Genomic DNA, 27,521 nt, shown 5'->3' on the forward strand with positions numbered 1-27,521 from the left:
ATTTTTCAGACTATAAGACGCACCTAGGATTTAGAGGAGGAAAATAGGAAAAACAATTTTGAAGCAAAAAGTGCGGCGGAGATCTGCTGGAGGACCACAGGATGTGCAACACTCTTGTATGGGGGACAGCAGTTTTGCACAACCTGTGTGGCTCTGCAGTGGAATTTGCCCTCCCCTGCCACCCATGTCCAGAGATTCATTCAAACCCCCGCCCACCTCCCCCCCCCCCGGCCTGCCTGTCCGCCCTCAGCTCCCCGACTTTCCGTTCGTGCAACCGTGCTCCCTGCCTTGAAATCTTTAATTTACATACCCAAAGTCGCGGCAAACCAGCCTCCTCATCGCTTCCCTTCCCTCTTCGCCGTGTCCCACCCTTGCAGAAAGGAAGTTACATCAGAGGAAGGCGGGGCGCGCTGAGAGGGAAGGGAAGTGACGAGAAGGCGATCCTGCCTGCTGCTTTTACTGCTGGTTCACCGCGACTTCGGGTAAATTAAAGATTTAAAAACAGGGAGCACGGGTGCACGAACGGAAGGGAGTGGGCAGGTGAGCCGGACCTCAGAAAAAAAGCACTGGGTGGAGTTGAGGTGCGCCGCGCTGTGCCCCTTTTAGCGTGAGGCCCTATGCGGTCGCAACGCTCGCCTCAGCATACGACCGGCCCTGGCCGCCCCTCCCCCCCACAGTGAGCAGGTACGCTACATTTGGACTATAAGACGCACCCACATTTTCGTCCCAGTTTTGGGGGGAAAAAAGTGCGTCTTATACTCCAAAAATACGGTATTTTATTTTTCCTTTTGAAGGGGGAGGGGTGAAGTAAAAAAGTAAATGAGTAGAACGGGTGCTGTGAACCTAGTGTCTGTTTACGTCATCTAATATTGTCCATTTAGAGCTGGGTGGATGTTTGATTTTAGAGCTGCTTTGAAAAGCTTACATGAGGGTTATATGAGATAGAAGTGTTGAAGAGATTGCATTTGTGGTTGAGACATTTAAAGATAAGCAGCATGGCTTCATTTATATTCGCATCCCTTCCTAAAAAAATGTTGGTATGGGCCTTTTAATGAGGAGGTGACCTGCAAGAGCTGAAGGGACAACTCTAGCCACCGTTCTGGGCAGACAAGATGGACCATGAGGTTCTTTATCTGCCAGACAAGCAAAAAGGAGGAGCAAACCTCATGTGATCGTGAGAATCGAAAAACAAAACGAGGTAGAAACAAGGAGAATATCAACCAGTCTTTATTGGTAACAGCTGAAAGACACGGCTGTGTTTATGCGCAATTGGCCTGCCTCAGGAGTCAAGTAGATCTTTGTTGTGATGTGGAACTGTTTAACAACAAAGAATAACGTAGCCAAGGTTCTGACTGTAGAGTTCCTGCAGTGACATACCATTGCTGATCGGACGGCTTTTGTGACTCAATGCTCATTGATCCATTGAGGATACTGCAGAAGCTCTACAGGTAGAACCTTGGCTACGTTATTCTTTGTCGTTGAACAGTTCCACATCACAACAAATATCTACTTGACCGCTGAGACAGGCCAATTGTGCCGAAACACGGCTGTGTCGGATCACCTTTCAGCTGTTACCTTTAGACCTTTAGATTGTAAGCTCCTTTGAGCATGGACTGTCCTTCTTTGTTAATTGTACAGCGCTGCGCAACCCTGGTAGCGCTTTAGAAATGTTAAATAGTAGTAGTAGTAAAGACTGGTTGATATCCTCCTTGTTTCTACCGTTCTTTATCCGCCATCAGTTACTATATTACCGTTTGTCAGGGGAAGCAAGCTAATTTAACAAAAAAGAGAGAGAGAAAATGGAACTGGAGGAGTGGCCTAGTGGTTAGAGGACCGGTCTTGCAATCACTGATGAGGTTGGCTCTTATTGGTGGAATGAGGCAGTATGACATCACAATCTCAGCTCTGGTTAAATCACTGCTATATGTAATAAAAGTGAGCCAAGCATAGGACAATCTAATGGAGGAGTGGCCTAGTGGTTAGAGCACCAGTCTTGCAATCCAGAGGTGGCCGGTTCAAATCCCACTGCTGCTCCTTGTGATCTTGGGCAAGTCACTTAACCCTCCATCGCCTCAGGTCCAAACTTAGATTGTGAGCCCTCCTGGGACAGAGAAATATCCAGTGTACCCGAATGGAACTCACCTTGAGTTACTACTGAAAAATGTGTGAGCAAAATCCAAATAAATAAATAAATACTGTATGTATCTATCCTGGACCTTAAAATACAGCTTCACAAATGATCAGTTCCATTTGTATTTGTAAGAACATTAAAAAAGGAGCCGTAGAGGTAATCAATATGTCAGTTTTAGGACTATAGTCTTCTGATAATGCTAGCAACTTTTATTTAATTTAAAAAACAAAATTTGCTACAACCTGAGGTTGTGGAAATCAATAAATATTTCAAGTAGTTTCAAGTTTTAGATACACTGTTCGGGCCTTTAATTTGTGACATTTTCCTAAGAATGTCCTGTTTTTGCAGGCACTGGGTGAATATTGGCCGGGACCCACATAAGCTCTGGTGGCAATTGCAGTCTCAGTTAGCTCCGGGTATTCAGCGTCTGGCTATGGCCAGGCACTGAAAATCTAGAGTTAATTCTTTCTGCACAAGTCAGCGCTTAAAAAAAAGAAATGCTAACTGTCCTGGACTGAATGTCGACTAGATTGTTTTTAGTTTACTGGTTTGTATGCCTTGCCGGTGGTATTAGGATCTTGCATTTTGGGAGTTAAGAGAGAAGAAAGAATAGTCATGCTGAGTCAGACCAAAGTCGAGTCCAGCATCCTGTCTCAACAGTGGCTATTACAGGTCACGAGTACTCTGTAGTCCTAAAAGAGATCTGCTTCTCATAGCTCATTTCAATGGAGTAATGATGACTTTCCTCTACCTCTCTTGCTAATTGTTAGGAATTATGTGGAAAGGAATGGAAAACAAAACTGAGAATGTTATAATGCCTTCGTATCGCTGGAATACTGTGTTCAATTCTGGTCGCTGCATCTCAAAAAAGATACAGTGGAATTAAAAAAGGTACAGAGAAGGGCGACAAAAATGATAAAGGGGATGGGACGACTTCTCTATGAGGAAAGGCTGAATCATCTAGGACTCTTCAGCTTGCAGAAGAGACGGCTGAGGGTAGATATGATAGAGGTCTATAAAATAACGAGTGGAGTGGAACAGGTAGATGTGAATCGTTTGTTTACTCTTTCCAAAAATACTAGGACTAGGGGGCATGTGATGAAGCTACAAAGTAGTAAATTTAATATGAATCAGAGAAAATTTTTCTTCACTCAATGTGTAATTAAATTTTGGAATTCGTTGCTAGAGAATGTGGTAAAGGCGGTTAGCTTAGCGGGGTTTAAAAAGGGTCTGGATAGACCATTATTAAATTGACTTGGGAAAATCCACAGCTTATTTCTGAGATCTTGCCAGGTATTTGTGACCTGGATTGGCTACTGTTGGAAACAGGATACTGGGCTTTATGGACCTTTGGTGTGTCCCAGTGTGGCAATACTTATGTACTTAAAGGACTATAAAATAGTAAGTGGAGTAGAATAGGTAGATGTGAATGGCTTGTTTACTCTTTCCAAAAATATTAGGACTAGGGGGCATGCAATGAAGCTACAAAGTAGTAAAATTAAAACAAATTAAAGAAAATATTTCATCACTCAACGTGTAACTAAACTCTGGAATTTGTTGCCAGAGAATGTGGTAAAAGCAGTTAGCTTAGCGGTGTTTAAAAAAACGTTTGGATAATTTCCTAAAAGAAAAGTCCATAAGCCTTTATTAAGATGGACTTGGGAAAATCCACTGCATATTCTAGGATAAGCAACATCAAATCTATTTTGTTGTTCTGTGATCTTGCCAGGTACTTGTGACCTGGATTGGCTACTTTTGGAAACAGGATATTGGGCTTGATGATCTTTCAGTTTGTCCCAGTATGCTTATGTTCTTAAGACTTTTTCCTCCAGGACCTTGCTCAAACTTCCTTTGAATGCTACTTTGTTAGTTGCCTTAACCATGTCTTCTGGCAATTCTATTGACTGGTTCTAGGTACAGGGCTCAACAGGCAAACTTGGACATTTCCCTTGCAACCTGCTTGAACACTGAGGCTTGAGGGTGAAAATAGATTTAACTGAGGAGTTTTGTTGTACCTAGGGAGGGTTTCTTGGTTATGTAAGATGAGAAGTAGACCACGGTAACACTAATATACTCCACTGTTGGTTGTGTGGTATTAAGTAGCTTTTTGCCATTGCTTTTTCTGGGTATGTGAAACAGTTTTTGCCTCCTGGAAACAAAACCTAAAAATTACTAAAACATTTTCCATCGCCCCTTAAGAAAATTATTTTTCTTCCTTGGAGTCTTTAAAAAATAAAAAATTAATTGAAGCGTCTCTGTTTTGTTGTAGGGGCATTGATTTTGTTGGTGTTCACTACATCAGCATTAGAACCTCTGTTCATGTTCTGATTAGCTAATACAATTCACATTCTATAAATCTTACTTTATTTTTATTTTTGTTACATTTGTACCCCACGATTTCCCACTCATGGCAGGCTCAATGTGGCGGGCAGTGGAGGGTTAAGTGACTTGCCCAGAGTCACAAGGAGCTGCCTGTGCCCGGAATCAAACTCAGTTCCCCAGGACCAAAGTCCACCACCGTAACCACTAGGCCACTCCTCCACTGTTGCTACTATTTGAGATTCTACATGGAATGTTGCTATTCCAACATTCTATGCTAGCAACATTCCATGTAGAATCTCCAATAGTAGCAACATTCCATGTAGAATCTCCAATAGTATCTATTTTTTTTGTTACATTTGTACCCCGCGCTTTCCCACTCATGGCAGGCTCAATGCGGCTTACATGGGGCAATGGAGGGTTAAGTGATTTGCCCAGAGTCACAAGGAGCTGCCTGTGCCAGGAATCAAACTCAGTTCCTCAGTTCCCCAGGACCAAAGTCCACCACCGTAACCACTAGGCCACTCCTCCACTTAGAGGAATGACTACAAAATGGAAAATTCTGATCTGTGTTTTGCAGGAAATAGCTAAGCTGGATTATCTTAAAACAGCATTCATAAGACATCAGTTGTTGGAAGATAAAGATGACCTCACCTTTCTGCTCTGCCCCGTTACCTTTGTCTGTGCTCGATCCGCAGATCTATCTTTCTACTAATTCCTGTCCTCCATGGTTGCACCAAGCATACCTGGAATTCTGTCATTGGAAGAGCCAAAAAAGAAAAAAAAAAGTTAAATTAGACTACATTGTTTATTCAGAAAGAGAGCATGATCCCTGTATCTGTTCTAGGCGTGCCCGAAATTAGGTGTTTGGAAACAGTGCTTCTCTTGTGCTAAGCATCAGAGGTTTTAAATGTATGTTACTTATTAAACCTGCCAAGGCGGTGGTAACATTACGGGGTTACTCTTTTCTGTACATTAGCGGCTTATCTAATTTAACTCTCTCACATTTCGCTCATTCCTGGAAGCAACTGGAGCACTCGAAGATGAATCATTCCGACTCTTGTGCCCGTTAATTACCCGTCACTGTGGGAATGTCCACTTCACTCAGAAGTGCTAAAAACTGAACCAGCCTCCTTGAAATTAGCATATAATTTCTGTTCTTGCAGCTGGAGTGATTAATAGCATGCTTGACCGTTCCTTGGGCAATATAGGTTATCTACCTGATTTTCTGGAAATTGTATTTAGCTAATGTGCTAGATAAATTGCATTACTTTCCAGCACCCCTGTGTGACCTTCGTGTTTGGTAGAAATGGCTATTGTCATCCGCTAAAATAAATGAACTGTGACTTGGAAGAGATTCCGAAGCTTATGGCATCAGACACAATATTTTTAGTGTGCTTTGGACGTTACAGATGGCTGACAAGGCAGTAGAGGAAATGTAACCTTTATCAAAACAGCATGTTCGCTTTTCTCGCCCTATCTCTGTGTGTTCAGTAGTCTTGGCAAACTTAAGAAGAGCTAGCCATCTTTCTCTTTAGTCACAGCTTTGCCGTAAAAGGGCTCTCTATCCAAGATGCTTCAGCTGTTAAGGTTATTTTGAGGTCAGAGAAAGTATTAGATGAATCCCAGGCAGAAAAAAAAAACCTGCTAGCAGAAAGAAAATGGAGGTGGGGGGGGGGGGGGGGGGGGGGGGGAAGTACTGGATAATGTTTTCCTTTGCCCATGCTCAGGCTCTTAACCAAAGCAAAACTACTTTATTTTTCTTGATCTTAATCTTCCCCTTTGTTTTTTCTCCTGCATTCTCTGGAACCTTTCCTCAAGCTAAATGCTCTTACCATATAGTAACATAGTAGATGACGGCAGAAAAAGACCTGCACGGTCCATCCAGTCTGCCCAACAAGATAACTCATATTTGCTGCTTTTTGTGTATACCCTACTTTGATTTGTACCTGTGTTCTTCAGGGCACAGACCGAATAAGTCTGCCCAGCACTAGCCCCGCCCCCAACCACCAGCCCCGCCTCCCGCCACCGGCTCTGGCACAGACCGTATAAGTCTGCCCAGCACTAGCCCCACCTCCCAACCACCAGCCCTGCCTCCCGATCTTGACTAAGCTCCTGAGGATCCATTCCTTCTGCACAGGATTCCTTTATGCTTATCCCACACATGTTTGAATTCAGTTACCGTTTTCATTTCCACCACCTCCCGCGGGAGGGCATTCCAAGCATCCGTGAAAAAATACTTCCTGACATTTTTCTTGAGTCTGCCCCCCTTCAATCTCATTTCATGTCCTCTCGTTCTATCATCTTCCCATCTCATGTAGGTCAGGGAGACTTACTTACTTTGGACTCCTTTTCCTAAGAGGCGATAAGCCCAGCATGGGCAGCAGCCCGATGGTACTTCCCACCCCTAGTGTGCTGTCATTTCCGATGCTACAAAATTTATTTATTTTTGTAGCGCTGGAGTGTAGCCGGCGGTAATTGGGCAGTGCTTCGCGCTGCCTGGCTACTGCCTGGCTACTGCCTGGCTACTGCCGGGTTAACGCGGGAACCCTTACCGCCACCTCAATGAGTGGCGTTAAGGGCTCCCCCCCCCCCCCCCGAAATGGCTAAGCGCAAGTGCTTTACTTTCCACCTGAAAGCGGGGAGGAAAATCCTCACGCAAATCAAAGACAATGGAAATGAAAAAGTGAGGACAAGTGTGGAGGGAATCCAAGAAACTTTATTGATAATCAAATAATGACCCGACACGGCCGCCATTTCTGTGCATTGCCCACGAGGCACTCCATAGTTGACTGCTTAATTGCAGAGTTTGAAGGAAGTCCCATAACCACATTTTCTTTTGGTTTTTAATCGAGTGGCAAGCGAAGAAGATTTGTTTGACCCCTGATGCAGGCTTTGATGCCGAAACACGGCCGTGTTGGGTCGTTATTTGATTATCAATAAAGTTTCTTGGATTTCCTCCACACTTGTCCTCACTTTTTCGTTTCCATTTACTTGCCACCTGGCCATGTCCTGTAGGAAAGCGAGACTTCCCTTTTGCCAGCTGCGGTAAAAGGGGACCTCGGCAATCATGTAAAACATGCGCTAATGTCAGCGCCAGCCCCCTTTTGCCGCAGCTTGGTTAAAAGGGGCCCTTTATTTATTTATTTATGACATTTATATCCCACACGATCCGGAAAACAAGCTTGATTTCAATGTGGCCAACAGTTTTTGGATTAAAAATACAGAGTTTTAATTTCAACAATAGTGAAATACTATGATGAAGTGGCTGAGCGTAACAGATTAGCAAATAAAATGCAAGCATTGTACATACTGATAGATTTGCAATACAGAAAAGAGACAAGATTATCAACTGTTATTTGAACTAGAGAATGACACGGGGACGGGAAACCGCAGTAACCGTGGGGACGGGGACAGGGTGGGGACAGATCCCACAGGGATGGGATGGGGACAGAGCCCACAGGGTCGGGGTGGGGAAGGGGACAGAGCCCACAGGGACGGGGTGGGGAAGGGGACAGAGCCCACAGGGACAGGGTGGGGATGGGGACAGATCCCACAGGGATGGGGACAGGGTGGGGACAGAGCCCACAGGGGTGGGGATGGGGACAGAGCCCACAGGGACGGGGTGGGGACGGGGACAGAGCCCACAGGGACGGGGTGGGGACGGGGACAGATCCCACAGGGACGGGGTGGGGACGGGGACAGATCCCACAGGAATGGGATGGGGACAGAGCCCACAGAGACGGGGACTGGGAACAAACTTTGTCCCCGTGTCATTTTCTACTTTGAAGCCTGTTAATGAACTGGACTGTTATTTATGTTTAAGTGATGCCTACAAAGATATTTAGATTTTTGGGGAAAAAAAACAAGCAAACATACTGGCCACAACTAGCAAAATTTGCATGGGGAATCCTGTACATCCTGCTACCAGCACATCTTCTATTGCAGGAGGGACTGTGGAAGACAGGAGAGCTAGACTGAATCCTGAGATCGTTGATGATTTCTTATTTATCCACAGATTTAAAAAACATAACAGTGCTTTATAGGGCATATTTTTCCCCTTTAGGGCATATAGAACGGGTTGTATTTTATATCCCTGGACATTTTAACAGTGTGAATTAGGATTCCTTGGTGTAGTAGAAATCACCTATTGTTGGGGTTGGAAGGGTAGAGAGGGTGGTGGTGGGAAGGAGGGTTATTATAGCTGCTCATTGTTATTATTGTTCTCTATTTGCAATTTATACACAACAGTTGCACAGCATATTGTTCCTTTTTATATTTTAATAAAAAGATTTAAATATGAAATCATAAGTGTTCGAGGCTTCTGCAGATGAGGACAGAGCCCACGGGGACAGGGACAGAACCTGCGGGGACTGGGCAGGGATGGAGACAGGGCCTGCGGGGACAGGGCGGGGGACAGAGACAGAACCCACGGGGATGGGGTGGGGACGGAGACAGAACCCACGGGGATGGGGCGGGAACAGAGACAGAACCCACAGGGACGGGACGGAGACAGAGACAGAACCCACGGGGACGGGACGGAGACAAACTTTGTCCCCGTGTCATTCTCTCATATGAACTAATGTAATGAATTCTCGGGTCCTTTTAGTAGCTTTGGCCTTAGCGCATCCTTATGTGGATTTTTCCTCTTCACTAAAGTAATTTTTACCACAGCAGTAAAATGACCAATTTTCCATTAGCGTATGGCCATTAAAAAAAAAAATAATAATAAAATAATTACCACGTGAGCACTTCCCACCAACCATTTTGTACACAGTAAGGGCTCACACGTTATTCGTACGCTAATGAACGTGCGGTAATGTAGCTGCATTAATTGATTGGTGCAGGAATGACCCCTCTCTGCCCAGACAACACCCCCTCCGAAAAAAATCAGTTTTATGCATGGTTAGCATGTGCTGGTTTGACAGTTACTGCAGAATGCCTGAGCGTGTCCTCTGGTATGCCATTTTAATAAATCATTCATGTGTTATGTTTATCCACTTCTACCCTAGCTGAGATAATATTTAACCATCTCTCTGACCTCATGTGCAGCTTTCTTTAAATCGGTCTCCTTACTTTCTACCTCTTCCTACTTTCTTACCTATCTATATGTTCCATCTTTACTTTACCCTTCGCTATCAATTAAAATGTTCTATTATGTATTGTGTTGACATTGTAAGTAGTATACCATGCCATACTTTATATTGTTAGTTGAATATTTATACTGCTGTAGCTGCCTATGGGTCATGTTTGATTTATTCTTACTGTACACTGCCTTGAGTGAATTCCTGCAAAACGGCGTAAATAAATCCAAATAAATAAATTTTAAGCTGTGGTACGCCTGTGGTAGTGCTTCCCATAGCTTAGTGAAAGGGCCCCCTATTTACCACGTAGTAGCACAGCAGAAGGCCACCAGATTTGCCCATCTAGTTTGCCTGATTCTGGTTCTTCCACTGTACATAGATGAGTATATACATTCCTATACTCAACCCAAAACCAGCTTCCCAACCCCTCCACCATGTGTTTTAGCTGGTCTTTCAAGGTCTCTCCTGCTGCTATCCCACCATATTAGCTCCAAGCACGCCCAGAATCCTAAGGGGTCCTTTTACTAAGCTGCGGTAAAAAGTGGCCTGCAGTAGTGTAGGCGTGTGTATTGGGCGTGTTCAGGGCCAGTTTTTACTGCATCTACAAAAAGTTGCTTTTTTAAAAAATGGGATGGGAAAAGGGCCTGCGGTAAAAATGAAACCAGCGCGCGCCCAAAACCGACCTGAGCCCTTAACGCCACCCATTGATCTAGCGGTAAAGACTCATGCACTATAAGCGTGGTGATCGGTTGGTGCATGCCAAGTGTCGATTACCATGTAGGAGGAAATAATTCATCCATGGATTACGGGCGCTCTCCAAATCTGAACTTACCGCCAGGCGGGCGCATTGGCCTGGCGCTAGTCTCATTTGGGTGCACGTTCAATGCACGTACAGCCTACCGCAGCTAAGTGTCTCAACTCTGTCCACAGGTGTGAGTGTGCTAGCTGAATATCCTTTGCTATATCACAGTACCACCATCTGAGTGGTCTGCCCAGCCCTGCTGATATGCAGACCCTCTTATTCTTTCTTTTGAATGTAGTCTGGGAGCCACTCAAGTCATATTGAGTTGAATCAGAAGAAAGACATTTTAAATAATTGTGAATGCACTTTTCCCAAGAGTGTCCCTATTTAGATGCAAAGATTGGTTAGATACAAGTGATTTTAATTATTTAGCTCTAATTTGGGTGTGCTAAATGTATAGGGTCACTTTTCTGGAACTCAGAATAGAGGCAAAAAATGCTGCAAAAGCTGAGAACCAAAGTACAAGGGTACAAAAACTGTCAGGATTGCAAAAGATAGTTATTCAAAGAGTCAATATACAACTAAACCAAGAGGCAGCAAAGGCAATACTATAAGGGTGGTGGTGATTTTTGTATATATTTTTTGATTGTATGCTATGTTTTTAATTTTTGTTCCTTGTTTTTTTTTTTCTCCCCTTTGTATGATGCTATTATAAATTGCACTCTTGATGCAGTCTATCAAAACATTTTGGGCTGCTAATAAGTTTCCTTTGAATTCACTAGCTATATGTTAAGTATTCCTTTTGGCTCTTTAAAAAAAATGATTGCAATTTTGAAAAATATGATCTTTTGCAATCCTGCCAGTTTTCATGCTGCTCTTGTATTTTTTTTTTTTTACAATTGTTTTTCTATCTCTTTTAGGAAAAATATTGTACCATGAGTGCTATCAACAGTGCTATACAAGAAGATTGGCATGATCAGTATCCCTTATCACCCAGCCTCTAGTTTTATTTTTGAGTGTAGGAATGTTAAATGATTTGTTCTTAGTCATGAGTCATGCACTATGTAATGGGCGTGGGAGCTGGTTTGAGTTCTTCAAATTCTGATTGTTAGGCAGCACTGTGTAGCCCAACTGTTTAGAAATGCAAAAATAAATACAAATAAGTAAAACAGTAAACCAGTATTGTAGAGTTGAAATAATTTGGCAATGATTAAATTCATCATGTATTATCAGAGCCAGAAGCCACGACTCCCACAGAAGTATAGCATAGGATATGCATTCATTTGAAATGATTTTACCCATGTTGTTTCATGTCACGTTTAGTCTACAATAACAAGAAAACAATCATTTTTTTTGTTCTGTAGTCAATAGGGTACCCTATTGATCATATTATCCCAAAACAAAAACGCAAATGTGAGCACACAGTTATGGAACGCATTGCCGCGCAGCTTAAAAACTACTTATGAACTAACTAACTTTCGCAAATCCCTGAAGACCCACCTATTCAACAAGGCATACCAACAAGAGCAGCAACTATCTCTCTATATAAAAGGCAACCCCAACGTTCTGAAGCCTCCACAGAAGTTGAGGCACCCGAGATATCCGGTGTGCCCTGGAGTGTCTGCACCGCCCTCGCGTCAAAACGTCATGACGTCGAGGGCGGAGCTATAACACTCGAGGGCCGAAACACGAGGCGAACGTGAACCCCGAACAAGTAACGCAAGTAGCTCCGAGGGACGGAGGGAGAGGGCCCCTTGCTAGCGCCCGTTTCATTGCACTCAGAAACGGCCATTTTTTCCTAGTAAATGTAATACATCGTAACCTTCCCTATTATCAGTAATGTTTTCTACTTAATATTTACTTGTTTAAATTTCGATTATGCTATTCTGTATGTAACACTAACTGTTATCTATAAATCTACCAATGACGACACATTGTAAGCCACATTGAGCCTGCAAAGAGTTGGGAAAATGTGGGATACAAAGGCAATAAATAAATAAATAAGTGAAAAATATCATAAATGACACTGGAAACTAAATAGAACCAAATGATGTTGCCTGCAGACCCCCAATACACAGCACAACCTACCAGCGTGAAAGGGTAAGATTTCAGACTGCCCACATTGTTGTAAAGCCTGCACTAGTTATTAAAATCCGAGCGAGTGAATACAACTTTCTAACCCTGGCAGTTTCCAGCATGAAAGTTGAGTGGTCACCTGTACTGGCTTTTTTTTTTTTTTGTGCAAGTGGAATTTTCTGCAGTAAACATGTAATTCATAAGTACGATAAGTATTGTCATACTGGGAAAAACCAAATGTCCATCAAGCCCAGCATCCTGTTTCCAACAGTGGTCAATCCAGATCACAAATACCCGGCAAGATCCCAAAAAAGTACAAGACATTTTATACTGCTTATCCTAGAAATAGTGGATTTTCCCCAAGTCCATTTAATAACGGTCTGTGCACTTTTCCTTTAGGAAGCTGTCCAAACCTTTTTTAAACTCCGCTAAGCTAACCGCCTTTACCACATTCTCTGGCAACGAATTCGAGTTTAATTATACGTTGAGGGAAGAAAAATTTTCTCCGATTCGTTTTAAATTTACTACATTGTAGCTTCATTTCATGTTGTGACTTTTTGGCTCCCTGTCTCCTTCCACTTACAGATCAACCTTCTCTTACTCACCAAGTGCAATCACTCTAGGAGATACTAGTGATCCCTACCTACCCGCTCTACACCCTTCCTTGAGCTCCGTTGGACAGACTACTCATATCTGTGCCCTTTTAAATTTCAAACTTGGAGAACATTTGACCTGGTAACTGCACACTACATGAGCGTGCCTAGGGACATTTTCTTGGTTTCGTTAGCGTGAAGTAGACTATGGTAACTTAATCTACTGCATTGCTAGGTCACGCCATATTCTGGATATGTAAAACAGCCTCTTGAGAACAAAACCTAAAAGCTTACTAAGAGAAAATATTCCTTCCTTAGGGTTTTATGTTTAATTTAATTTTAGAACTGCTAACCACTTTTCTTTTATTGATTTCCTGTGCAACCTTGTTTGTCACTGTGTGTTTGTCTTGTCTAGACAGTCTCTGCAGAGAAGGGACTATCTCTTCATGTTTTTTGCTAGGGGTGTTGTATAGGCGAAGAAAATTCAATTAATTTTCAAAGTTTTCAGAAATTGTTTTGGTTCTCTGATGGTGTTTATTTTTCTTCATTTGGAAGGGCATTTTCGAGATGATGTCAGCTTTTGTTGACTCTGTTGCTTTCCTGAGTGGCGATGAGAACTCTGTAATTGCTGTTTCTCCTTAGGAAGTGAAACGGGATTTTTCTGCACATAACTTTTTGAGGAAAAAAAGGAGTGCTAATAGATTTATGGCCAAACTTGGAAAATGCAATAAAGTTGATGCTTTTCCGTTTTCTATCAGTGTGACATTACATAAATATGGCAAACTTAAATAGAAAAGGAAAAGGTCTGGTTTATTTCATGACGTCTTTTCATTTTTCTTCTAGTAGCATTACTGGTCCAGGATTTTGCGATACTTTTCACTTATGTATGTTTTTTTTTTACAGTTGATGAACTGCTCTTTGCTAATCACATCAGAGCGGTGTACAATTATGCCATTACTTTTCAAGCTCCCAATCTGGTTGGACTGTTTTTTGTTTTTTTTTTTGACAGTAGTAATCCACTCCTGAGCTGAACTAGGTGTAAGCGGAATATAAAATTATGTCAAGTAAAGTAATAAAATCTAGACTAACAAAACACAATTAATAAATTTAAAACAGGAAAACAAATGCAACACCAAAACGTTAGGACTACAAGACCAGAACATCAATCACAATACATCCCTCAGTAGACCAGGCCATCCAGTAACCTTCATCAGCAGCCTTCCTCCAGAAAAAAAAACCCGAAAAGGCGACATAAAAGAAACCATGTTTTTAAAGCAACTTTGAATTTTCAAATACTCCAGAGGAGTGGCCTAGTGGTTAGGGTGGTGGACTTTGGTCCTGAGGAACTGAGTTTGATTCCCACTTCAGGCACAGGCAGCTCCTTGTGACTCTGGGCAAGTCACTTAACCCGCCATTGCCCCATGTAAGCCGCATTGAGCCTGCCATGAGTGGGAAAGCGCGGGGTACAAATGTAACAAAAAAAAAAATCTACCCGGTAACTGTCAGCAAGTTCTCCTCCAGATGAAAAGGTGTGTAGAATTCTCTATTGATGATATACTTTTGAAGATCATGTGATAGATTACCCCCCCTCTCCAGTCGGTTCAAAACTCTGCTGCCCGTCTCATCTTCCGCCAGGGTCGCTTTACTCATACTACCCCTCTCCTCAAGACCCTTCACTGGCTCCCTATCCGTTTTCGCATCCTGTTCAAACTTCTTCTACTAACCTATAAATGTATTCACTCTGCTGCTCCCGAGTATCTCTCCACACTAGTCCTTCCCTACACCCCTTCCCGTGCACTCCGCTCCATGGATAAATCCTTCTTATCGCTTCCCTTCTCCACTACTGCCAACTCCAGACTTCGCGCCTTTTGTCTCGCTGCACCCTACGCCTGGAATAAACTTCCTGAGCCCCTACGTCTTGCCCCATCCTTGGCCACCTTTAAATCTAGACTGAAAGCCCACCTCTTTAACATTGCTTTTGACTCGTAACCACTTGTAACCACTCGCCTCCACCTACCCTCCTCTCTTCCTTCCCGTTCACATTAATTGATTTGATTTGCTTACTTTATTTTTTGTCTATTAGATTGTAAGCTCTTTGAGCAGGGACTGTCTTTCTTCTATGTTTGTGCAGCGCTGCGTACGCCTTGTAGCGCTATAGAAATGCTAAATAGTAGTAGTAGTAATCTCAAGGAGTATCAACATTCCATGTAGAACCCCAAAGAATAGCAAGATTCTGGAATCCTAAAGAGTGACAAGATTCCATGCAAGATTCTTAACCACTTGTAACCACTCACCTCCACCTACCCTTCTCTCCTCCTTCCTGTACACATTAATTGATTTGATTTGCTTACTTTATTTTTTGTCTATTAGATTGTAAGCTCTTTGAGCAGGGACTGTCTTTCTTCTATGTTTGTGCAGCGCTGCGTATGCTTTGTAGCGCTATAGAAATGCTAAATAGTAGTAGTAGTAGTATTACACCGCTTTACATAATGCAAATATCAAAGCAGTTTACAAGACTCAAAATATATGTTAAAATTAATAAGAAATAGAACTGCAACAAATGATAGTAAAGTCCAGTCATATCAGACCAATCGTACCAGCAGCAATCAAATCCACACTATTAAGCAGTAGTTTATAGTACCATTCAGTCCCCCAATATCGAACCAGAAAATGCCAGAGCAAAAATAGTGCTTTCAAGAGACGCTTAAAACTGGATAAAGATTTCTTCACCCATAAAGTACCCAATAACTTATTCCAAAGATCTGTGGCCACAAAATAGAATTCCTGCTTCCTTGTTCCTGACAAATATGCCTCTTTTATTCCAGGTACTTCCAATCGCAGTGCATCCAAAGAATATAACATAGTAACAAAGTAGATGACGGCAGAAAAAGACCTGCACAGTCCATCCAGTCTGCCCAACAAGATAAACTCATATGTGCTACTTTTTGTGTATACCCTACTTTGATTTGTACCTGTCCTTTTCATGGCACAGACCGTATAAGTCTGGCCAGCACTATCCTCGCCTCCCAACCACTCCCCGCCTCCCAACCACCAGCTCCGCCTCCCACCACCGGCTCTGGCACAGACCATATAAGTCTGCCCAGCACCATCCCCGCCTCCCGCCACCTGCTCTGCCACCCAATCTCGGCTAAGCTCCTTAGGATCCATTCCTTAGGAGCTTAGCCGAGATTGGGTGGCAGAGCCGGTGGTGTGAGGAACATAGGGTTCCACCGATGCCTCAAGCATCGGAGGAGATTGCTCATAATATATACTCTGTGTCAGCACTAAAATTTTACATTTAATTTGAAATGGAAACAGTAACCGATGGTAATAAATATAGAGCGGGGTAACATGATCGACCTTACCCAACCTACCCTGTATTCAAATAGTTTTACAGAGTTTGAAGTTTTTTTTTAAACCATTTTTAGGAATACCTACTAATACTGCATTGGCATAATCTAGTTGAATCAGAAATAACGCATGTATTGGCCTTTTCATGCATGTAACCATGGACGGCACACAAATTTTGGTTGGGATTTTGCCAGATGGGCTTTTGATTGTGCTTATTGAATGAAGCACATGACTGGAATTGAAATTAAAACGGGGTATCATTGATTTGCACAAAAAATGTTTTTTGAAAAAAACTTTAAAAAATAATAGAAAACCTCATTGTGAGGTTTTTGGGATCAGTGATTACTTTTTCACTGTGTGCTTCTAAGAAATTTGGGTTCCGGCTGCCGCAGTAGGATGAGATCCCTTTCCTCCCTTAAATAAAGAGAGTTGTTGAATCTTCACGTTATTTTTGTGAGTTGTATAAAGTTTGTGCACAATCCCCACATCAACCCAGCTCTTCAGTATTTACTCAATGACTTCTAAAGAAAACATGGGTAGGACTAATGGGTTGTTATGCAGGAGCCCTGGCAGAAACTCTTTTCACACAAGGATACAACCCTGTGGCTTTCCAATATCAACTGCCTTTCTTCATGACCTTTATCTATTTCTTAATTATATCTTACCAAATCTTTATTTCATATCTTCATTTAATATCATGGACAGGCACCAACGTGTGCCATGTTTCGTCATGCTGCGTCAGGGCATAAGGTCCTTGTTAACAATGCCATAACATTTTGGCATCCTTAACAAGGACCTTATGACCTGACACAGCATGGTGAAACTTGGCCCATATTGAAACGCTGGGTTAATACGTGCATTGTGCTGCTGTGATAAAAATACATTTTGGACTAAATATATTTGTATAAAGTTTATGTACATCAGAAAACATGCATGGGAAATGTCCCCTTCCCCCATCACCAGTAAACTCCCATCTCCGGTTACTTAAAGTATGTCCTGTTTAATTGAGTGGATTCTTCAGCAAGTGTACACATCTTTTCAACTTTGTTTTCCTGTGGTTGCAGCAGGCTGACCTTGGTGTGTTTTGATTTGTTGTTTCAAATTATTTATTTTTCTGGCTCAACAGTAGAAGAATAAACCCTTTGGCATGGCTCACTTCCTTTTCCCCTCAGTGCCTTTGCTCATTTGGAGACTTTTTAACCCCGCTTGGTTCCCTGGTGTTGTACAAATCTGTATTTTGCTATGTAGCTGCTCAGCTTATTGAGAACTTAAGTATTTTGGAACATGCAAACTTATCACATACTTGTAATTATTTACTCTTTCCACTGCCTGTAGTCAAGGTTCATTGCTTTCTGTGAAATCCATTGTTAATCAAAATACAGATTTAATTGTAAAGAGGAGGGCAGGTTTTCACTTGTGGATCAATTGCTTCGGCGATATTGGTTGGACGGTTTCTCAGGAATTTGTCCCCGTTATTTCTGTACTTTGTTTTAATTATAAGCCACAAGTGGCTACTCTTGGATTAGATTCAGATGAACAAAAAGGTCTCTCTATCTAAGAGATTCAGCACAGCACACCACATACAGTTCAAGCTTCTCCTACTAACCTACAAATGCACGCGATCTGCAGCCCCTCAATACCTCTCTACCCTCATCTCCCCTTACGCTCCTACCCGTAACCTCCGCTCACGGGACAAATCCCTCCTCTCAGTACCCTTCTCCACCACCGCCAACTCCAGGCTCCGCCCTTTCTGCCTCGCCTCACCCTATGCTTGGAATAAACTCCCTGAGCCCATACGCCAAGCCCCCTCCCTGCCCATCTTCAAATCCTTGCTCAAAGCCCACCTCTTCAATGTCGCCTTCGGCACCTAACCATTGTACCTCTAATCCAGGAAATCTAGACTGGCCCAATTTGATTGACTGCACTTTTGTCCTTTAGATTGTAAGCTCCTTTGAGCAGGGACTGCCCTTCTTTGTTAAATTGTACAGCGCTGCGTAATCCGGGCAGCGCTTTAGAAATGTTAAGTAGTAGTAGTAGCATATATTTCTACTGTTCTGAGACCCAATTTATATGGTGATTTGCAGAAGTCGATGCAGGGTTTTCTTTGCTTCATATTAATATCCTTCTGAAAAGCTATATTTAAATAGTACTGATGTAACACATGAATCTATGTTAGGTGTATTTACAGTAATTAGTGATAACCACTTGTGTGTTATTGTTCTGTTTGTAGATCTATATATAATTTTTCTTTTTTTCTTTTTTTTTATAGTCGAGCCATCAAGACTAACCAGGACCTTCTCCCAGAGACCCCGTGGACCAACATATTTTTCAATGATTTCTGGGGAACTCTACTCACTCACAGTGGCAGCCACAAATCTTATCGACCCCTCTGCACTCTCTCTTTCCGCCTTAACTATGCCGTTGGAGGTCTGGACCCCTGGAGTTACCACCTCGTGAATGTGCTGTTGCATGCCGCAGTTACAGGCCTCTTCACCAACTTCTCCAGAGTACTTTTTGGCGATGGCTACTGGACTTTTGTTGCCGGCCTGCTCTTCGCTTCCCACCCCATCCACACAGAGGCAGTAGCGGGAATCGTGGGAAGGGCTGATGTGGGGGCTGGACTCTTCTTTCTGCTCTCCTTGAAGTGTTACATTAAGCACTGCTCTTCCAGGGGCTGCTCAGCACGTGCCTGGGCCTGGTTTCTGGGTTCTGGGCTCTGCGCTGCTTGCAGCATGTTGTGGAAGGAGCAAGGGATGACGGTTTTAGCAGTTTCGGCTGTTTATGACATCTGTGTGTTTCACAAGTTGAAAATGTGCCACATCGTCCGTGCTGTTTACAAGGTAAGGGGACCTGTTATAGTTGCAATGTAAAATGATCAGGCCCAATTTAGGTACAAACAACATAAGTTGTTGCCTCTAGCCTTAAATTTTGGTAAGTGACAGAGCACTGCTGCTGATCCCATGCTGCCTTCTACCTCACTTGACTACTGGAGAAGCAGTAACGACCTTCAGCGAGCTCAGCTTGATAGTGTGTGCTCACAGGCCCTGTGATAGCCTGCCCCTTCCTCCTCGTAGGCTTCTTGTTACTATGGAAACCCAGGCAAGAGTGGGCTTCTGCAAGGCCTGTGACCATGCGCCAATGCAGAGGCCCTGTGTTGAGCTTTTAGCAAGTTGTTCTTACAGGTTGTGGGGGGCAGAAGACAGCAGCGGTGACAGGAAGGACCAGAAGTGAGGAGGAAGTGACAAGTCAGGACAGTCTTATTAGGGCTCCAGTTAAATTTTTTGTGTGGGGGTGGGGTGGGGATGAAGGGACCCTCCCCCAACTAGGTGCCTCTGGGTACTCTAATTTTAAATTTGGACCTGCTTTACATTACCTTACAGAGATTAGGGGTCCTTTTACTAAGGTGCGCTGAAAAATGGCCTGCGGTAGTGGGTAGTGTAGGCGCGGGTTTTGGGCGCGCAGAATTATTTTTCAGCACACCTGTAAAACAGGCCTTTTTAAAAAAAGTTTGCTGAAAATGGACGTGCGGCAAAATTTAAATTGCCACGCGCCCATTTTGGGTCTGAGACCTTACCGCCAGCCTTTGACCTAGTGGTAAAGTCTCACGCAGTAACCAGGTGGTAATGGCCAAATGCCACTTGGCGCGCTTCCGATACGCGCGGCAGAAAACAAAAATTATTTTTCAGCTGTGCGCCAAAAATGAAATTACCGCAAGAGTCACGCGGCAGCCATGCAGTAACTCCATTTTGGCACGCGTAGACGCTTACGCGGCTAGTAAAAGAGCCCCCTAAATCTCTTGTGATTAATCCTAATTTACCTCTGCTGTACCGAGACCTGCTCTTATCGTTTCCTTCTCTTCTTTCTCGTCAGAAATTCCGAATCATGTAAATTTAAGTTTGAGGAAGTATTGTTTGGAGAATAAACAACTGAAGAATAGAAATCGTGCAATATTTCTACTGTACTTCCATGCTGTTAAAACTATTGCATTCATTTGGTGCTGTTGGAGAGCTTGCTCTGTTTACGTTTCTGCGGTACCTTGCCAGATATGTTGTGGACAATAAAGTATTAATGATCTCGTACTGTTGTAGAACAATTGTCTCAAATCTTAAGAAACCACCAAATGTATAGTAAAAAGGCTGAAAATCAAACCCTCATTAAATTCATGTCGAACCTGTGCCGGCTTTTTAGAGAATAGTTTTATTAGTGCAGTTCCATAATTTTAAGTATTTTGTAAGCCAACATGCTACTGCTAAGTGGTGAGAAATGTATTCAGGAATCCCCCTCTCTTCCCACCACATTCACCCGAACGATCATTCCATCGTGCACTGTTCTAATTGCAAATTTTTCTGAAAGATAATATGGGTGTAGGTACATGTGCACACCCCGTTCTTATGTTATCAAGTGATCTGTATTTTTCTCTGTAGGTGGTTTGTGCTGAGTTAGGTAATGGCATGAGTCAAGGACTCCACGGCTATCATGGTTAACCACCAAAATAAGCTTATTAAATAGTCACACTCTCGGTTTGGAGCCACTTGTGTTGTGGTTAACAAAATTCCAGCCACATTTAAAACTGAATCTTTTCCATGGCGTAATGTTCTGTGCATGAGACAGAGGTTTACTTGTGGTTTGGTAGATTTGAAGCTAGGAAACTGCACATTTCTATCATAACTAGTTTCAAAACATGTTGTTTTTTTTTTTAAATATATATTTGAAGAATAGTTTCTGTATAGATTTAGGTGTGCACCAAAGGTTCAGAGTTTAAAGATATAAGAGCAGATGGGCATTCTGTAGGATTGGAGAAAAGGGAAGGTAATTTAACAGAGGAGGTTGGAAATTATAAGCCAGTTAGCCTTACCTTTGATAGTAGGAAAGTGAATGGATGTCATGCTGAATGTAGTTCACTAGTTATAATATTAAAAAATCAGCACAGAATTACAAACGCAAATAGCCACAAGAACAAAGTAATCTGCAAAATGCAACAATATGGAACTGTGCTGTAATACTAGTGTAAAGAAGGGAAGGGAAAGCCTCAAAGTAGCTCACAACCAAATCCAGGGTTTAAAGAGCTGTGCGGATATGGAACTGAGTTCGATTCCCACTTCAGGCACAGGCAGCTCCTTGTGACTCTGGGCAAGTCACTTAACCCTCCATTGCCCCAGGTACAAATAAGTACCTGTATATGTAAGCCGCATTGAGCCTGCCATGAGTGGGAAAGCGTGGGGTACAAATGTAGTAATAAATAAATACATATAAATCCAGACTTCTCTATAGAAACACTTTGCAAGTGAGGTTCCAGAGCTCAGAAATTAGTCTTCGGTGGTCTTTAGTAAAGACACTGTGAACAGAGCTATGCTTTTAGACAATGTTTTTTTTATTTTTTTTGTGTGTGTTATATCTTAATTTCCTACATGGCTTTTCAAATTTTGCAAGAATAGTTGTGTGTGTGTGGGTGTAGTAGTGGTAACATATGTGAAAATCACTTAGTACTTTCTCAGTGTACAACCACTTTCTTCTGTCATGCGCTAAATGCAAGGTAAGCTATTTGCACAACTGGGGCATTTGGTACGTACTCACACATACCCATCTTCTGATACCCAAAACCACACAAGAAGCCATTTCTTTAAGAAATTTGGGATTTATTTTGGCCACAGACAGGGCTTTTACTTTATCTTTCAAACCATAAACATATCACATATTCCAACATGACTTATAATAAACTTCTCCTGGGTACACAGCTCCCTCCGTATTCCTTATTATTGCTCATGCAAAAAAAAAATTAATTAATAGTAACAGCATGTAATGTGCTGTTTTTAAGGTGAGCTATTTGCATATGACTCCTACATCATAGCTTAGTGTTAAATGCATGTTTTATTCCAGAGACCCTGAAGTACCATTTGGAAGGTGAAAAACATAAACATTTTTTGGTTGAAGGAATGGGTGCAGCTCAGATGCATCTGAAACTGAACAATAACACACACACGCATGCACGAAAAAATATATATCTCGCTGCTTAAAGTGCTCATTTCAACTAACGTAAGCAAAGAGGTACTTCTACAAAAGCGCTACTGTTTTGAAAGTCTACAACAGGCAGAGTAAAGTTGGGGCAGCCAAAACCTATAATTCAACAGGCAGAAATCTGAGGTATCTGTGATTCAAGGACAAAAATGGAATGTGTTATTTGCAGAAAGCCTCGGTTTGCTAAGATGCACAAAATGCAGGTATGACGATCCAGATGTACCACAGCACATACACTGCGCATCAGACCAGAAGAGCAAGTAATATGGAGGGGAAAAAAAGTGGGTCCCTTTCTTTAAAACTGTTTTGTGACGATGTTTGTATGCACTATGAGGACATAACTGAATTCATCTTATTTTCAGAAAGAGTAGGGGGTGGGGGGCATGGCTGTTTCAGTAACATAGTAAATGACGGCAGATAAAGACCTGTATGGTTCATCCAGCCTGCCCAACAATAGATAAACTCATTTTACATGGTATGTGATACTTTATATGTATACCCGAGTTTGATTTGTCCTTCCCATTCTCAGGGCAGAGACCGTAGAAATCTGCCCAGCACTTCTTGCACTAAAAGTTCTGAAGCTAACGTCAAAGCCCCTTAACATTTACACTCCGGCCCATCCCTATCTATTCAGTCATGATCAGGGCATAGACAGTAGAAGTCTGCCCAGCACTGGTTTTGTTTCCCAACTACCAGCGTCGCCACCCAATCTCCGCTAAGATTCCGTGGATACATTCCTTCAAAACAGGATTCCTTTGTGTTTATCCCACGCATGTTTGAATTCCATTACTGCTTTCTTCTCCACCACAGCCCACTGGATGGTATTCCATGTATCCACCACACTCTCAGGTAGTATTTATGGAAAATGGAAGTTCCCTGTTTGCTGAAAAGAAGCAGAAATAAAGTATAAGTATGTAAATATTTTCAGATGTTTCTTTTTTCACATGATAGAGCAGAACTGTTTAATTTCCATTTCCATTTATTTAGTCTTATAACCCACATGGCTTACATTGTAACAGGATCTGTTAATGTGGTTTACATGTAAATAAGGAACTACAATTGGCAGGCTATAGTACAATAAATCAATTAAACGTCTGCAGTCATCAGGTTTACAGAGAAACAGGGAACCTACTGTGGTAACAAGTCAGTCTTATAATACTTACTAGCCGTTGAGCCCGTAAAAACGGGCTAGTAAAGGAAGGGGGGGGGGATTGAAAGCCCCCCCCCTCGGAGTCCCCTCCGCCAGCCCTCCACCCGGCCCGGGTACCTGGCTCACTATTCAAAACGCCGGAACGCAGCACACAGCTCATCTGAGCTGCCGTCGTCGGCCTTCCTTCTTCTCTGCGTGTGTTCCGCCCTCATGTGACGTAACGTTGGCGAGGGCGGGACACAGGCAGGTAAGGAAGGCCAACGGCAGCTCAGATGAGCTGTGTGCTGCGTTCCGGCGGTTTGAATAGTGAAGCCAGGTACCCGGGCCGGGTAGAGGGTGGGTGGCGGCGGCGACTCCGGGTGGGTGGGGGGGGAGCGGTAGCGGCAACCCTGGGGGGGGGGGGAGCGGTGGCAATGGCGGTTCCCTCACTCACAGGTGCGCAGGTTCCCTCTCTGTCACGCCCCCGTCATCACGTATTGACGCGGGGGTGGAACAGAGAGGGTCTCTACTGCAAATTGGCGAGTGAGTACGCCTCTTGCCATTTATATGTTTGATAGCATAGTAGACTACAGTCAATAGTTGAGCAGTGAACTTAAGAGCTATTGTAACTAAGGGTCCACTGTGTATTAGTTAACGCCGAATAACCGAGTGGCCATGTGTTGTTATAGAAAAGCAAGATTCAGGATCTGGCTAACAGGGAAGTTTCTCTGTTGATGAGTGGTTTGGGTTGTGTGCTTGATCTTCGGAGGCTTGGCCTGTGTCGGTAAAAATTTCATGACAAGGTATGATTTCAGCATTTTGCAAAATGTGAGGTAGTTGGTTAGCCTCCTGATGTATGAGGGTAGGGTGTTCCAGGATTGGGTTTTGAGCAGTTGAATATTTTCTTTTTCTTTTTTTTGGATAATATTGTGGACAATAGCCTGTGATTTTTTTCCCCATATAATGGAGGCTATTAGATTGTGAGATATACTATGCTGTTAAAGTTTAAAATTTTATATTATATGAAATATGTCACCTAGAACCTTTTTTTTCCCCTCACTGGATAATTTAACTTTACTTAACTTGATGCCATAGAACGAATGAACAAACACATTCTGAATCAAATCTCACATTTAGCAGCTCAGTTCCTTGATCACGTACTTCCAAGAAGCTTTGTCTAGGTACTTATAAACATGTCATAAGGCAGACTTCTTAATTCGCCTTCTGTTTCATGAGAATTACAGACTGGTACACTGTCAGCCTCAAATATATCTTTTCCAGAAAAAAAAAAAAGAGAAAACAGCCGGTAATAACAGACCTGGTTACGCAGCAGTGGCATGGCGTCAGCAGTCCAGGATTGTTGGGTAGTAGGAAGGTTGACATGTCCTTGATCTTAGAGGTTCATTTTTAAAGCTCTGTGTTACCCAGATGGCTTGTATATGCTCTGCTGGTCTGATTCATATCTCCTATTATATGAGCTGTATATGTGCTGTGATACATTTGGGACACTCATACCTGTGTTTTGTGCACCTTGGCAAATTGATGCTTTCTGTAAATTGCACATTCCATTTTTCTCCTTTGAATCACAGATACCTCAGATTTCTGCCTGTTGGATTATGGGTTTTGGATGCCCTAAATTTAGAGTTTGAAACATGCATTACTCTGCTGTTGTGTCCTTTCCAACAATTGTGCTTCTGGTAGAAGTATCACTTTGGTTTCTTCAGATGAAACGAGCACTTGAGGTAGCAAGTGATTTTTTTTTGTTTGTTTCAATTGCATCTGGGCTTTACTTATCTGTTTCCGCATACAGTTCAAACCCCTCTTATTGACCTATAAGTGCATTCACTCTGCAGCTCCTCAGTACCTCTCCACTCTCATCTCTCCCTACTTTTCTCCCCGGGAACTCCGTTCACTGGGTAAATCTCTCTTATCTGCACCCTTCTCCTCTACAGCTTCCAGACTCCGTTCCTTTTATCTTGCTGCACCATATGCCTGGAATAGACTTCCTGAGCCGGTACGTCAAGCTCCATCTCTGGCCGTCTTCAAATCTAAGCTAAAAGCCCACCTTTTTGATGCTGCTTTTAACTCCTAACCCTTGTTCAGTTGTTCAGAACCCTTATTTTATCATCCACACCTCCAGCTGGACAATCATGTGCACTTAGTCACCAAAAAAATGTTTCACGCCATGTGGAGGCTTCGGCGTATCAGATACTTCTTTCCTAGAGATTTGTTCCGCGCACTTGTCCACTGGCTTGTCCTTTCCCACTTGGACTACTGCAGCGGAATTTACGCGGGCTGCCAGGCCTCTCTGTTGAAAAAGTTCCAAACAGTTCAGAACACTGCTGCAAGACTCATCCTGAGAGAGCAACGCTTTGCACATGCCGAACCCTTACGGTTCAAATTACACTGGCTGCCTGTTCAGGAGTGCATTGCCTTTAAACTCTGCTCCTTGACCCATAAAATTATCTATGGTTTTGCCCCGGAGTATATGCACCCCTTGATTGACCTCCCGCCCAGGAATGCCAACCCTGCTGCCCGTTCCTTCCTCCACCTTCACTTCCCAAACTGTAAGGGTGTCAAGTACAAGAGGATCTTCGCCTCGTCTTTCCGCTATTGGAGTCCTAAGCACTGGAATTCTCTCCCGCAACACCTTAAAACTCAAGCGGACCACGCCCTCTTCAAGAAGTTGTTGAAGACCTACTTCTTTGCCAAGACCTACTCCTCACTTTATACCGCTGCTTGATGCACCCTCCCTGGCTCCTACCCTGCTAGTTCACCCTGTTAGATGCTTCTCCCCCTGCATACTCCTTGTATATTCTTCTAAGTTTTCCTATTCTGTATTTTATTTAATGTTTGTAAGCCACATTGTGCCTGCATGAGTGGGAAAATGTGGGCTATAAGTGAACAATAAATAAATAAATATTCCCTAATCTCTTGTTTGTCTGTCCTAATTAGATTCTAAGCTCTGTCGAGCAGGGACTGTCTCTTAATGTTCAAGTGTACAGCGCTGCATGCGTCTAGTAGCGCTATAGACATCATTAGTAGTGTTTGGGATTGCGGAATCTTGCTACTCTTTGGGATTCTGGAATCTTGCTACTCTTTGGGATTCTGGAATCTTGCTACTCTTTGTCCTTATCCCTTATTTGTCTTGTTTGTCTGTCTTAATTAGATTGATGCACCCTCCCTGGCTCCTACCCTGCTAGTTCACCCTGTTAGATGCTTCTCCCCCTGCATACTCCTTGTATATTCTTCTAAGTTTTCCTATTCTGTATTTTATTTAATGTTTGTAAGCCACATTGTGCCTGCATGAGTGGGAAAATGTGGGCTATAAGTGAACAATAAATAAATAAATATTCCCTAATCTCTTGTTTGTCTGTCCTAATTAGATTCTAAGCTCTGTCGAGCAGGGACTGTCTCTTCATGTTCAAGTGTACAGCGCTGCGTACGTCTAGTAGCGCTTTAGAAATGATAAGTAGTAGTACCCATTTCTTTAACAAAAATGTAAGTATTGCCTTCCAAATGGTACTTCTGAGTCTCTGTAATAAAAACATGTATTTTAAACAAAGCTATGATGATGCATGAGTGATATGCAGATGGCCTGCTTGAGACATTTACTGCATGCTCTTTACCATTATGATTTTACATGTAGTGTAAGGCAAAACTCTTAAGAAACTGCTTGAACATTGAGAGAGAATCTAGTGATGCGTTCGTACAGTGTTTCACATCCCCCACCCATAACAAAAACAAAAAAAAGAAGCCCTATGTTGTCTAAAAGATAGATAAAGCTTACTGCACACTAATGGACCTTAGCATCAACTAAGTGCCATGTGGTCCATTGGTATAAAATAGGATTTACAGCATTTAGGGCTAGGTTTACTAAGCGACGCTATGGGCACGTTAGCGTTTTAAATGCGCGTAAATGGCTTACGCTCGTTAAACGCTAACGCGCCCATAGAAATATATAGGTGCCTTAGCGTTTTAACACGCCTTAAATTTACAGGCGCATTAAAAGCGCTAACGCACCTTAGTGAACATACCCCTTAGTAACATACATAGTAACATAGTAGATGACGGCAGAAAA

At 42.7% G+C, this 27,521-nt stretch overlaps 1 protein-coding gene across 1 annotated transcript in view; it reads left to right on the forward strand.

Moving 5' to 3' along the window:
• The window catches only part of TMTC2 (transmembrane O-mannosyltransferase targeting cadherins 2), a 312,659-nt gene that overhangs the window by 96,744 nt on the left and 188,394 nt on the right, over window positions 1-27,521 (forward strand). Inside the window, exon 2 of the mRNA XM_030214877.1 lies at window positions 18,566-19,136. Within this exon, the coding sequence (XP_030070737.1) occupies window positions 18,566-19,136 (571 nt within the window). The remainder of the gene's footprint in view (window positions 1-18,565; window positions 19,137-27,521) is intronic.

This window comes from Microcaecilia unicolor, chromosome 9, assembly GCF_901765095.1.
Source record: "Microcaecilia unicolor chromosome 9, aMicUni1.1, whole genome shotgun sequence".
NCBI lineage: Eukaryota > Metazoa > Chordata > Amphibia > Gymnophiona > Siphonopidae > Microcaecilia > Microcaecilia unicolor.